Source organism: Penicillium brevicompactum, assembly GCF_028827555.1.
Source record: "Penicillium brevicompactum strain IBT 35665 chromosome Unknown utg000006l_segment0_segment0, whole genome shotgun sequence".
NCBI classification, from domain to species: Eukaryota; Fungi; Ascomycota; class Eurotiomycetes; order Eurotiales; family Aspergillaceae; genus Penicillium; species Penicillium brevicompactum.
Window position 1 is genome coordinate 6559632 of NW_026623209.1, and position 13944 is coordinate 6573575.

Here is a 13944-nt window from a genome sequence, read left to right on the forward strand (position 1 = left end):
ACAAATTTGGGCCAAGGCAGGAGAGGGTAACACCAAATTAAGATCAAGCAAGGAACTTGTTGGTTTATTTTTTTCCCCGAAGAAGTTCAGCTATGGAGAAGCGGTCAAGGTAGGTGGGTTTCAACTCACCCAGCAGCCCACAGTAGTCGGAAGCTCCACTGCAGCTGCTGGCGTGCGGGAATATTTGTGTTTCGATAGGAGGGACCGCTCGATGATGCAATGGAGAAATCGCGAGATTGGGCTCACCCGTCGATCGAGTCTGCTGAGACCAAGTGAACAAGGTGCCGGATCCAGAACAACCAGAACAAGTTATTGAGGAAGAGGAAGAGAAGGTGAGCAAGAAAGTGAGGGGCGGAGTGGACCAAAACATGAGGTGCCGAACCCCACGTGATTACCTTATTACTGCCAGGTTTTCTTTGTGCACCGAGCTTCTGATGACTGTCTTGACCTTGACCTTGACCTTCACCTTGGTTTTAATTACCTGAACGCTTGGTTGACCTGCGATCTGGGTTTGTTCTGTTTCCCGACTACATCATCCATCGTCGTTGATCTCCACATGAGCATGGTGGCCGGGCAACCATGGTTGCTCGGTGGAGTGACTAGTGCACCATTCGTGCTTTGGTACACTTTGGATTCGAACTGATCACTTACTCCCAAATATTTGACTGGGAATTTTGATATTGGGTACTATCCTTATATTCTATTTCCTCATGGTCACCATCGGTAATTTGATTACATTGAAGTGAACTCATCCAGCGGCCTCCCGTGAGAATCCGTTTAAATTGAACTTGCTTGGGTGGAGATGCTGAACTATAGGTGAGGAATGAGGGAAGGGAGGTAATTGAGCACATGTATATTTCGTAGATGTATTGCAAATGTGATGAACCGCCGAGAGCGGTTTGAACCCTCCCTCCAGTTTGTAGTCCATATGGCTCAAAGAATGCATAGAGTCTATCATGAGACAGGTGTCTGTGCAAAGCCAGATTTGGTTGAACACACAACACATAAGCACCGGTTAGCAAACAACGGGGGAAAAAATCATAGGCCAGGAGCTCCATCCTGGGGCCACTCTATGACTTGATGCTCTCCTCAACAACGCTTTGCTTTCGTGAGGATGCAACAACCTCCATACGTGTTGCGACATGATCAAACTTATAGAGAGGCTCCAACTCGACATTTTGGCGGAAGATATAGCGTTTGAACCAGTATGGAAGCGCTTTGGTGACCTGATACTTCATGTGAACGCGAGTGGGGACCGCGAAAATGTAGTCCAACTCTTCGAGAGTACGTTGTTTTGTTTCTGGCACCCAAAGGAAGATCATGACTAAAGCAGTCACATTCAAGCCACTAGAAAACGATGAGCATTTCAAAAAAAGACAAGAACAAAGATATCTGAAACTTACGCATAGAAGCCGAATGCGCCGGTCGCTGTCATTACATCCAGCATTTTTGGAAAGGTGATTGAGAGAACCGCAGCCCACCCAAGACACGTCGCTACAGCCCAGGACATGCCAACCTCTGGTTAAAAATTGTGAGTTTCAAGCATTCAAGGACATGGGAGGATAGAAAGGGGCTTACCACGGTGGGAAAGAGGGAAAACCTCTGCTGAATAGGTAAAAGGCACAGGACCTTCGCCAGGAGAATAGAAGGCAGCAAACAGAAAGACAAAGAATGCAATCGACCCCAAATGGGCTTTGGTGCCCTCAGGGGTCCAGAAGCAAAATGCAGCACCAAGCAATGTCCAGGCCATCTGTGGGAAAGTGAAAAGCAGCAGAGACCTGCGGCCATAGGTGTCTATGGTCCAGATGGCTGGGAAGGCAAACAAGAAGTTGACCAAACCAAAGCCCCACGAGGCAAACAGCGCCTCCGTGTCACTTGCACCGGCATTGGAGAAGACAGTGGAGGAGTAGAAAGCAACGATGTTGATACCACACATCTGCTGTGCTATCATAACGACAAATGAGGCGAGAGTAGCACGCCGAACCCGAGGAATGGTGAAAAGCTCAATGAATCGGGTGACATAGTTACTATCACCAATCAAGCTTGCCTCAATCTTGATCTGAGAGTGGATATAGTATAGATCGCGAGCGGCCTGCAAGGGTGTGTTACGCAGGCGACAAAGGGATCGGTAGGCCTTACTCATCTCGCCGCGTCGAATGTACCAACGAGGTGACTCAGGGCAGAAGTAGACACCGAGGAGTAAGGGAACAGCGGGTATGAAAGCAGATCCCAGTTGAAGACGCCAGGAAATAGCACCGGTGTCTTTTACCGCGAGGTTTGCACTGAATCCGAGAAAAATTCCAAAAGCTGTCCAAAGCTGCCAGGACATGACTAGACCACCTCGAATAACAGCGGGTGTGTTCTCGGCACAGAAAATTGGAATGGTAGAAGCTTTGAGACCCATGCCAATACCGAGGAGCAGGCGAACCACGAATAGTTGCTCCCAGGTCTGTGTGACTGCACAGCCAATGGGTGTGAGGACACAGAAGATTGATGACATGAAAATTGTGCCACGCCGGCCTAAAAATCGGTTGCAGGGATCCGAAAGCCAGCATCCGAGGACGGCGCTGGCAATATACGGGGCAGCATTGATGACACCAACAAGCCAAAGGTTTCGAGCGGCATTCGGAGCTCCCTTTGCGTCTGAAATGCCGAAGGCATCAGGGAAAGAGAGGTTAGCACCGTTGGAACCAGTCTGATCCCAGCCTCTGTAGTGATATCAGCATTGCAGGCATAGCTAGATGTAATTCCACGTACTGTACTGCTGCGCCAACAGAACAAAGAATGATTGTGAAATAGAGCTGCTTCGGCTGACGCCATTTGTGAAGCACTTCGTCGCGCAATGCATTTAGCTCGGGTTCGGTCAGGTCTGACAATGTCTCAAACTCTTCAGGATCACGGGCGACGAGGGCTCCTTTCTTAAGCTCTGGTAGAATGTCTGTGATGTTGTATTCTTGTGCAAATTCTTCCACGCCACGAATGACTTGACTCTTGGTCAGATCGGCCAAAGGATTCTTGATCCTACACTGAGATTAACGGGTGTCCTGGAAGAAGCACCGATAGCTCACAATTCCAAGAAACAGATCGAGGAGATATGTGAAGTAGGACGGGATTGGTGTACAGAACAGCATCTTTTGCTGTCAAAGCAACTTACTTTGCAGAAATATTATTGTGGAGGTCGACTTCCTCAACATACCCCTTTTCGGCGCTGCTGTGATCATTGCTAGAGCTGAACGAGGGTTGAATGAGTATGACTTCCGAAGAGGAGGTTTGTCTGCAGCTCACCGTTGATCAGACCCAACTTGAGCGATGACCTCTTTGGTCATCTTGAATGAGTGTAGAGGTTGATGATTTGGTAAGGATCAAGAAAATCAGCTTCTTTGAAATAGACTAGCTCTGATGTTAGACCTTGCCAAAGAGAGATGGTCAGATGTTGAAGAACTAACCTGTTACTCTTTACCACGGCACCCGTGGACCTCGGTGTATACCAGAGCAAAACCGTGAGAAGCGGTGTTGGGCATGAGGGGGCTGCCTTTTATCTACTTTTTGTCCCTGGACAGACCAGTCCGTTTCCAGCCCGCTTTCCAAGGAACAGTCGATTTTATTGGATGTTTAATTGGAAAGGATGTCGAACGTCGAGACTAGTCCCAGAAGAATATTAGCTTTATCGACTTGACTCCTCATATCTGATCATTTTCCTGAAGCGGAGTCCAATCTGGGGTGTGACCAGTGGGGAAACTGCCCATGAGGAAACCTCAACCCTAATTCTCCTCGAATTGCTCTCAGGACAATACTGGATACACAGGGCATGGGTAGAGAGCCCAACAAATCTGATACCCTTTCAAATTGCCGCAGTCTCCACCGACGTGCCCAGCCAGTGCAGATGCATTTGGTCCAGACCATGTTTCTCTGGTTTTTGCATTTGCCCTCAAACGAGATCTCGACCAAACTGTCGGTGGGGCCGGCACATTGTACGCTTTCTTTCTCTTCTTGCCGTTTTAGTTTAACAAATCCTTTGAATCGTTTATTGCTGGTCAGTACTCCGTACTACGTGATCGCGGCCAGCAAGCTGTATCCATCGTGGAGACTGTCTAGCTCGGTTTTGTGCTGTTCATGATGGTTAGCCCCCAGATCCCCATCCGCTTGTTACAAATGCACAGACAAGGGGGTTGGTCCCCGAATGGCGTTTCCGCCACTGTCGTCCTTTTCCATCCAGGCGCCCGTTTTTGGGAGAGAGTGGTACATTCGGCCAAAAATCCTTCGGTTGGCCGAGAGTGAGCCGCCAAATCCATGGACTAGCGGGAAGCTAAGCAAGCCAATCCCTGCCAATGTCGCCTCCGCACGGCTTGTTTTTCCTTGTTTTTTTTTTTTTTTTTTTTTTTTTTTTTTTAACGCTTTTGCCTTTTATTCTTGGTCTCGCATGTTCACGTGGGCAAGATGACAACATCCAACACATAGGCTGCATTCAGAACAGGAAGACAAGTGATTGAAAAATCATCCGTACCACTTTTAGATTTGCGGAGAAAAAGTGGAACTCTGGGGTTCGCCCATTCCCAGATACCCGACCGCAACGGCGCTTTAAGCTTACGTTTTACCAAGTCACTAACGCAACCCACTTTCTACATCTACTCTGTAATGACCTCGGGCTCGGATTACCCTCAGCGACTCAGCGAGGCCGAGAAGTTCGGGAAATATTGAGGGAGATATGAACATACTTTAAAGAGAGATTCGGCCCCGATCTGGGCGGCTAGACCCCCGGTTGCCCCCGGGTAACCGTGTGGCTTACCGGGCATCGCCTAGGTTACATTGGTAAAGAGAGTCATTTTTTGAAGGCTCTCAGATGTGCGCAAAGAGGCGTGAGTGGAAGTCTGGCAATTGGCCGGTGTAATGGGACGCCATGCCATCTCCGGCGTCGAGATTGATCAGGCCTGTGGAGGTTGCATTGGTAAGGAGCTCATGGGTGCCATGTGGGGATCGTCCGGTTGTTTGTACTAATCGGACTATGACTCTCAAGGATGAATGGGTTTAGGGTACATGATCTGAAGCCTATTCATGTCATTTCCGCGGCCATCGCTTTTGGGAATGTGGGGTCCGGGGAGTTTCTTTGGGGGGTCCGCTTTGGGATGACCTTCGCAGACTCACGACACTCGACATGTCTGACTTGGTCCTCCTTGTACTTGGATTACAGACAACGGATAGCGGAACACGAAGTGGATAACTTTGAGTTATCTTTCCTAGACAATCGGTAATGAAAACAACATATTGTTACATCATCCCGGTACCGTGGAGGTTTCATCTGAGATCCTGGAATCACCCGTGGACGCGAGGGATGATTTCACTTTCTCCCCAGATACAACCAATTTCCTATTCCTAAGGTCAATGCCCTCAAGCTCTACTGTTAATCTTTTAACAAAACAAAGTAAAAAAAGTTTACTATTGTGGGCGTCGCAAGGGGTGAAAATTCGGATGGAAAAAAAGTCAAAGCAAAGCAGGTCCATTCTCTTCACTTTTTCCCCCTACTCCTAATCAGACCCCAGAATGGACAGTTTTTTTTATAAGTCTTTGACCTGGTGCTATATCGATATTGAAAGCGCACGTTCACAGTCCATGGTGGTTGGTTTCCAACAAAAGAGGGCAATAATTCATCACAACGAACTCTTCAACATCACTGGCCGGAGTTCCACCTGCAATATTCAAAGCCACTTCTGACGATTTAGCTTCACATATGACTTCAAGTGAAATTTACATGCTCCTTGTTCTTTATCTGAATGCTTCGGGTTCACAACCGCCCTTAAACGCCATAAACTGGATGTTATGTATCATCAGTGTGTGGGGCGTCTTCTACGGCTTATCATGTTGTCTGGAACACACTGCATTCATTAATTTCAGAGCTAGATATGCTGATCTCTCAGCTTCTTTCCTTCGGACAGTGCAACCTCGGAGCATACTCCGCTTTACCTAGATGATATCATTGACAACTCCGGAGCCTCCGCAAAGCTGACAAATGGGCAAGCTGACAGACCAAGAATGACCAAATCCTAACCGGCTTCCAAGGTTATCATTCCAAGTTTATACTTTCGTTCAACCCCAATGTTCTCCTCGTTGAGAGCCACTTCCAGACTTTCCCAACTGTCGCGAAGCTTGAGCGCATATTCAACCATGTCTTCCAACATTACCCTCTACTCTTGGCCCACGCCTAATGGCATCAAAGCATCTATTACACTTGAGGAGCTCGGTCTACCATACAAGATTGAGGGTATTGATATCAGCACCAATCGACAGAAAGAGGAGTATGATTCATTCCTCGTCATCATTTGATGTATGATATTTTGCTGATAGGAATCTTCGCAAAGGTGGTTCTTGAAGATCAACCCAAACGGCCGCATCCCTGCGATTCTAGATGGCTCGCAGCGTGTTTTCGAGAGCGGGGCGGTGATGCAATATCTTGTTGACAAGTACGATACCGACCGAAAGATCAGCTATGCCCCCGGTACGCCGGAGCATGTTGAACAAACATCTTGGTTGATGTTCCAAATGGGAGGACTTGGTCCAATGCAGGGTACGTTCAGATCAGCGGAGATATAATCAGCCACTGGGTATTCTCTGACTTAGGGCAGGCCAAGCAAATCACTTCCGTCTGTTCGGTGGTGTGCGTTCGGATTACGGGATTAAGAGATATCTTGACGAGACTAAACGACTTTTTGCGGTCCTCGAATCCCGCTTGAATGAGAGTCCCTTTCTAGCGGGCTCGAAATATACCATTGCCGACATCGCCAATTTCACTTGGGTTCGTGCTGCACCCGTTACTCTGGAAATTGACCTGTCTGAGTTCCCCGCACTGAAGCAATGGGTTGAAAAAATCGATCAACGCACTGCAGTCCAGAAGGGTGTCGATGTCCCACAGACAAACAAGACTGAAGAGCAAAGAGCCGAGATGTTCCAAAACCTTCGTGCTAAGGTTGATGGTATGACCAATACGGACAAGCATTAGTCATGGGATACATAATCTATGAATGTAGCTACAACAACCCCCTGGATAAACATTTTATTGCTGAATTCTGGTGATAGGTTCACATTAAAACATTTGCGCGGGAGAGTGTAGAAACATGAAGCCGAGATACAACATGAGGAAGCATGAAATGTTTGAAGAAGATATTATTGAAGATTAGGTAGAGATAGCTGTAGACATCTTGACAAGATCAGGGGGGGGCACGCACGAACAGAGAGGGAGAGAAAGTACCAATGGAATTGAAACCTTGGAAGGGGGGAGAAGAAGTAGAGAAACGCGAGGTAGAGTTGAGAGGATGCACATGCAAAGATATACAACAGACAAATATTTCAATCGTCACCCATCCTTTATTATAATGTGCTAGTAAACAACGCTCTATCTATTATAATGCATAGTGTTACATGTTTTTTGTGAGGTCAGAGCTGGCGTCCCGTCTAGTCTACTGACGGACCAGAACACCGCGATATCTCATCTTTCCGTTGCGAAGAGTTTCCATAGCATCTTCGACACCACTGGCAGTCAAGGGGAATGTCATGGTAGTCGGTGTGATCTTCTTCTTGGCTGCGAACTCGACCAAGGAGCGCAGACTGTAACGCGAGGCGACCAAGGAGCCCTGGATGCGGACACCCTTAAGGTTCAGGAGCAGAAGGGGCACTGGGGTGGCAGAGAGGTCGACGGTGAGAGGGTAGATGGATCCGTGGATATCCATCAAGGGAAGAAGGCTGTGTGGTGTTAGTGATTATCAATACGGGGTGCGAATGGATCACGTACGAGGGATAGTCAACACTGGCACTTCCGCAAAGCAGGAGGTGGTTCACCGGCTTGAAGTTGGGGATCTCCTCGCCGGCCTTGAAAACGTGGTACTCAGAAGCACCAAAGTTGAAGGCTTCTTCGCGCTTAGACTCAGAGCTGGACAGCACGACAACGTGGCAACCCATGGCTGATGCAAGCTTGATGGCAAGGTGGCCCAAGCCTCCAACGCCCATGATAGCGACACGGTCTGTTGCCTTGATACCATACTCAGATAGGACAGTCCAGACAGTAGCTCCGGCACACTGGAAGATTGATTAGCAAGAGTTGTGATACGGTGAGTTCTGGGTGCTTACCATGAGAGGAGCGGCGTCGGCAGAGTCGTAGCCATCGGGGATAGGAATCACACAGTCGGCATCCCAAACGGTTCCCTCTCCGAAAGACCCAAGATCGTGGTCATGGGATCCATATTCTTTCTTGTTCTCGCAATATTGATCCCATCCTAGAGTAAGAAAATTAGCTTGTGGTCAGTTTCCTTGTCCAAACTCTGAATCATACCAGTCAAGCACTTCTCACAGGTTCCGCAGACATAGTGGGTGTAACCGAAACCCACGCGCTGTCCAACCTTCACGCTGGTGACGTCGCGGCCAACTTGACGGACAGATCCCACACCTTCGTGGCCAAGGGCCATTCCACTGTGAAGGTAGTGCTCATCTGTGCCACAGAGACCCGAGTGGCTCGTCTCAATGTAAACTTCGTTGGGCTGGAGGGTGCGAGTGGTCTTATCAGCCACAATCTTGCCCTCTTTGGAGCCGCGGAAGACCTCGAAAGTGACGCTCATTTTGTGAAAACTGGAAGGGTATTGAATATGGTTTAAGTTGAAGAGGATTGAAATTGTGGATGGGCTACATGTCTGCTTTTAAAGCTAATTGAAGACTTTTCTCCTCTCTCATCAAGAAACTGATCAGCCTGGCTGTGCCGTTTCTCCGTTCAAGACACGGTATCCAGGCTAGGGATTCAAGCTAGGGATCCAGAAGTGGACAGGGTCCAAAGGTGGATCAAATAATCATAAAAGCCCATGAAAATTGTTCCAGAGAGTTCGATGGTGACGATCAATAATCGGAGCCATGCACGGATAAGCTTAATATCATAGCCCGGGGGCTCCCGGCAGGGAAATTTCAACGCCACTCTAACCGCAGTGGGAAACCACCCGTTGGAAAGTCTCCACTGAACCAAACGGCAGACAGGCTTGCGGCGACTGAATTCCTCCGAGTCAACGCTTATCGGCGACTTTCTGATCGGGATTTCTTCGGTGACGTGATCGGCCCGGGGGGCAACGTGGTTGTGGATAGTTCTACAATCAGGCAATTCAGACCCATTCGTGGATCCTGACTTTTGTACAGTGTGTATATGCGTATGCAGAACTGTCCACGGGTAGATTGAGATTTCAAGTCCCGAAACCATGAGTAAAATCAAAGATATCAAATCCCAGCCCTGGAGGTGCATACTGAACATAAATATCGATACAACCTTGGAACTGCCCTGGTGTGTACCTGGATATTCCTAGTATTGCAATACGATCATGGTGTCGCGTATTTAGACCGACTTAACCGTGATCCAGCTATCACGTATCGGGTAAAGGTACTCTGGCATTCCATGGTTTCATCTAAGGAGTCCGCCAAATCCACTGATTTTGCATCGTCGTACCATGTGAGCTCACATGGATCTACCGAGCTTCCGTAGTGTTTCGAGAAGCAGTGGATCCGTTAGAATCCTTCAATATATTTAGTTCTATACAGTCTAGTTTGTGAAGAACCAGCGTCGGTGGCTGACTTTAGTTCACCCCGAGGCTATTCTTAAAAATTTCAATTCGCCGAGGCGATCGCCTATTAAGGCTGAGGTGGGCAACAGACCCCAGCAATCCCAGGAACATTCCATTGAACTTGCCGACACTGTAATTCGTAATCCATGACTTGAGGATACACCGAATCAAGTTTTCAAAAATTGCATGCAGCAAAACAGCAAAAATAGTTTCGCTGGGAATCGAACCCAGAACCTTTCCGGAACATTCGCCTGTAAGGCAATTGTTAACGGAAAATCATAACCGCTAGACCACGAAACTGACTATGAAAACCCGGAGCTTAAAAAGAAATATCAATAATCCAAATATCTACACTAGTATCCCAAACCAAGCACTCGCACATCAAAGTCAATTGGTGCGTCGTGTGGCGCGACTTTGTTCGCATAGCTCAGCCTTGAAAAGATACATGGACATAGATGAAGAAATGGAATGTGCAATAGATATTTTATGTGAAGTATGTATGTGCAAGCTAGAATATGTACAAGGTATCCAGGACGCCGGCATCCTAAAGCGGTAGACGCTGATGTTCGTCACCTCCATCTTCATCCTTGTGCGAGACAAGTCGATACGGGCCACTATGTTCAGAGCTTCCAAAAGTTGGATGACGGACTGTGAAGTATAAACCATAGCCAAGGCAACCAAGAGCAACGAGTAAAATAGACCCAACAGTCCAAGGATTCCACAAGGAAGAGCCTTTCTCGGAAGATTCTGGCACTCGCTGGAGTACCTCCGTCACACCCAGGCTTTCTCCAGTGGTGCCAATGGCGCGTATGCGGAAAAACGAGTCTACCTCGGGAGAGAAGGGAATTTCGGTTTCGAAGCCGTCGCGCGTGACCCGGTCGGCAGGAGTGAAGGTCATGTTGGTCAAGCTTGTGTGATCCCATACTTCCACTTGCCACGATGTTACCTCTGTGGCACCGTTCCAGCTCACAAAGACACTGTCTACCGTTGTGGCAGCCTCGGGGGCCGTGAGTGGCTTGCCAACCCAGTCAAACTTGAACACGCGATATGACACGACGCGGCCAAACGTAAACCAGGCAGAGGCACCGAAATGCACGTTGCATACCACTTCCCCCGAGGGTGAGAACTCAGTGAAAGCCGCAGAATGGCCCCAGCCCACGAGCACGTTCCCAGTATCGAGTAGCTGCAGGTTCCCCTGTGATACTGCCATCATGCCTTGGGGATGCTCGTATGCCTGCAGTAGCGTCGCTCGTTTGTCTTCAAAGTCCAAGTCAACCATCATGCCTCGGCTGACCGCAGAAGGGTCGTCGTTATTTGAGGCCGCGTTGTTGAAGAGACTGATGCGGTTAGTCCCTCGCCACCGAGCATCGTGCTGCCATGAGAAATCGGTGGCAGCTCCCTCAGACGCATCGGCGAAGTCGTTGCGTTTTCCACCCAGAGACCAGAGCGTTTCACCGGTAGTGCCGTCTATGCCTGCAATTGTATGGATGTGGCGCATGGAAACCAGATAGCGGCCTTGATCATCCTTGTCAACGCTGTTGATGTGCAAATAATCATATGCCGAAGTTCTTCCATAACCAGCATCACCGATTGGATGATAACTATCAGCAGGGCCATAGAAATCAGACGCGCGCCACTGGAAGATTAGTTCACCCGTTTCCAGGTTGACCTCTTGGAACACTCCGTCATACATCCATCCCAGCTTGGGGCCGCCGAAAGGGCTTAGGTCTACCGGGATGGGGTCGTAGATCATCAGAAGGGCAGTGTCATTGGAAGTGATTTGGAAATCGTGCAGATCGCCATCGTACACGCCGACGGGTGTCACCACACGCTTCTGGGTGTACGTCGAATCAAGCTGGTTTGAACGATGTTGTCAGCCGGTGATGACTAGGATCAAACACACTTCAGGACATAACCTACCATGTACCACGATCCCCGGCCATAATTATCGTCGGTGTCTCCTTGCCAGTATGTGAGGTATTGCTCGCCCTTGTAGAGCTGAACTTTGAAGTCCTGAGTTGTGCCGGAGTTCCATTGGGTCCATACAAGGTCACCGGCGGAATCTAGAATCATCGGACCGGGGTGGGCGATTGAATCGCCTCGGGGCGCCAGGAATGTGTACCGAGGATCGCATTGCGCGCCAGGCGGAGAAACTTCAATCTTCGGAGACTCCTCATCGAAGGAAAGGTATGTCTGGTCAGGGCCGAACCCCTCGACCCCCAGGTCATACCAGCTCAGGCCGATACGAATGCGCAATCTGACAAGTTGTGGGAGGAGGAGGAGATAGAAGATAAGGGCGCCTCCTAGCGTGACAAGGAGGAGAGAAATCCATCGCAAAGGCACAGATCGGAGTGGTCGTTCACTACGCAGCCAGGAGCTCAGGCGAAGCCCGCCAGAATGAGTCCGCCAGAACATTAGCGCATGGTGGACGGAACAAGGGATTCGATCAGGAGAAGGGATGCAGTCGTAAAGAAGGTGTCTGAGATAGGAGCCACGTCATGACGGTCGTTGACTCCATCTTGAACGGGTCAGTATTCAGCTTTTGCCGACAAACTCCTTGCTCCGAAGCCCACTCTGGGTCTCTGGTGTGCACGGTGGACACAAAAAGGAGAACGCGTATGCTGATTCGGTGGCTGACGGCATGGTACTCCGGCGCCGGGAGCGATATCTTGGTTCGCCAAGCTTTCTCAACGAGAATTGCGCGTCTCCGCCAACCAGGTGTCAAGATATTTCCCGAGAACTCAACCCGGCGGATCTTTCCCTCGTGGTTGAACAAGAGCGATAGCCATGGCGCTTCCAGGATCGGCCCAAGTGCACCGCCACCCGCGCGTCCTGTCGCGGCATTCCAATCAGATAAGCAAAACCTCTGGAGTGCCACCTCCGGACGAGTAGGAGGCCACGATGCACAATGTAACTTGTGCACTTGTATGGAATCCTCGTACTCTCTTCATCGTACTCCGTACTCGTAATGTCGTCTCTCTGCAACCTTTTTCCACCGCCAAGAAAAGGTGGGGTCTTTGGCATCTCGGTTGTTCTTCAGTGTCTTAAAACTAGTGGGTAGTGGAGAGATTATCTCTCGAGTCGAGAATTGTACCTGGAGCAATCCGTACAAGTTCTCCGCAGTACATCATTCACCAGGTACTCTTTCGGTACTCTACAGTAGTTTTTACCACTTTCCTGTACATACTGATACTCGGTCTGATTTCTCTTACCTGCGCTCACGTCCGCCTAGTCCAAGTCCAACAACAAACGCATCCCCAATATATCTTGAACCCGATCCACAGAGATCGCTTGTTCGATCCCGGCCCAGTTCTTCATGCCTTATCTTTATTTCCAAGAACAAGATCATGGTAATTTATGATGGTTCTGCTGATATCCAATTTGATAATTTGAATATCGTGAAACGCTACAATGTAAGGAAACATTGAAAGTTTTTGGCAGTAACGAGCAGTGCCTCCGAAGAGCATGTTCCAAGGTTCTAACCGAAGAGTACTATGACGTACAGGAATAACGCGAGATCCAGTCTAGCATAAACCCTAGACCGAAGGACTCAATTTTCCGTTCGAATCGGATTTGTGTCAACTCTCGAGGTCTGGGCGCACTGCATAAAACAACACCAAAAAACAGGGTATACTCATGACCCAGGTGGTTTGTATTTTTTACCATACGCATTTACATTCTACTCAGTACCTAGGTACTCCGTACTCCGTACGGAGTAACCTGGGGCCTGTTTTCCGTACAAAAAGCAAGTGCCTCCGAATAGCCACGAGTACTACTATACACTAGTACACCGTATGGAGCACTTGAAGAATCTCTGACCAGCCACAGCCGTAAATGCCACACTAGTCGAAGCCCTGGAGCAATTTAACTGATATCCCCATCTTCCCCTAATTGGGCGCATCGACCTCTCTGGAGTGCGGGGTCCACCTGGGCGCAATGGGGAGATTTCTTTTTGCTCTTGACATCTGCTGGTGAGGCCATCTGTGTACTCAACTGACTTTACTATGCATATTGTACTTATATGTACAAGATAGAATCTGAAGCCGTGATAGGTCAGTGAAGAGGACTCGGCCACACCATAATCCCATTGTGAGTACGGAGTAGATCCCTGCCTGCATACGGAAGGTAAAGAGGTGCATTAGTGTAGTTCCATACATATCCCTGTCAGAACATTACTCCGTACACGTCCGCAGTGTAGGGAGTAGAACGCTAGAACACACACAGAATGGACGCCATTTGCTGGCCCCATATCCGCATTCTCTCACGAAAGGCGCTCTAACCTACCGATAAACTTCATCGCTGCTCCACTTACGCGGTGGATGCTCATCGTGATTGGTAATCCCTGCCCCTGACCTGGTCTTCG

The 13944-nt window shown here is 49.0% G+C and overlaps 4 protein-coding genes across 4 annotated transcripts; 1 reads left to right on the plus strand and 3 right to left on the minus strand.

Annotated features, from left to right (window-relative positions):
• Positions 1-1070: 1070 nt before the first annotated feature.
• N7506_010713 (sugar porter family MFS transporter) lies at positions 1071-3326 on the minus strand (the record flags this gene model as incomplete). The annotated part of the gene is made up of 6 exons (XM_056960006.1): positions 1071-1347; positions 1404-1518; positions 1579-2708; positions 2758-3021; positions 3155-3229; positions 3286-3326. 6 exons carry the CDS (start codon positions 3324-3326, stop codon positions 1071-1073), a joined length of 1902 nt encoding a protein of 633 aa, XP_056809396.1.
• Positions 3327-6159: 2833 nt separating this feature from the next.
• Positions 6160-6991, plus strand: N7506_010714 (glutathione S-transferase family protein; the record flags this gene model as incomplete). The annotated part of the gene is made up of 3 exons (XM_056960007.1): positions 6160-6290; positions 6354-6559; positions 6618-6991. The coding sequence occupies 3 exons, from the start codon at positions 6160-6162 to the stop codon at positions 6989-6991; spliced, it is 711 nt and encodes a 236-aa protein (XP_056809397.1).
• Positions 6992-7448: 457 nt separating this feature from the next.
• Positions 7449-8600, minus strand: N7506_010715 (NAD(P)-dependent alcohol dehydrogenase; the record flags this gene model as incomplete). Its single annotated transcript, XM_056960008.1, has 4 exons — positions 7449-7731; positions 7781-8064; positions 8116-8261; positions 8318-8600. 4 exons carry the CDS (start codon positions 8598-8600, stop codon positions 7449-7451), a joined length of 996 nt encoding a protein of 331 aa, XP_056809398.1.
• Positions 8601-10125: 1525 nt separating this feature from the next.
• Positions 10126-11996, minus strand: N7506_010716 (arylsulfotransferase family protein; the record flags this gene model as incomplete). Its single annotated transcript, XM_056960009.1, has 2 exons — positions 10126-11436; positions 11502-11996. The coding sequence occupies 2 exons, from the start codon at positions 11994-11996 to the stop codon at positions 10126-10128; spliced, it is 1806 nt and encodes a 601-aa protein (XP_056809399.1).
• Positions 11997-13944: the final 1948 nt, after the last annotated feature.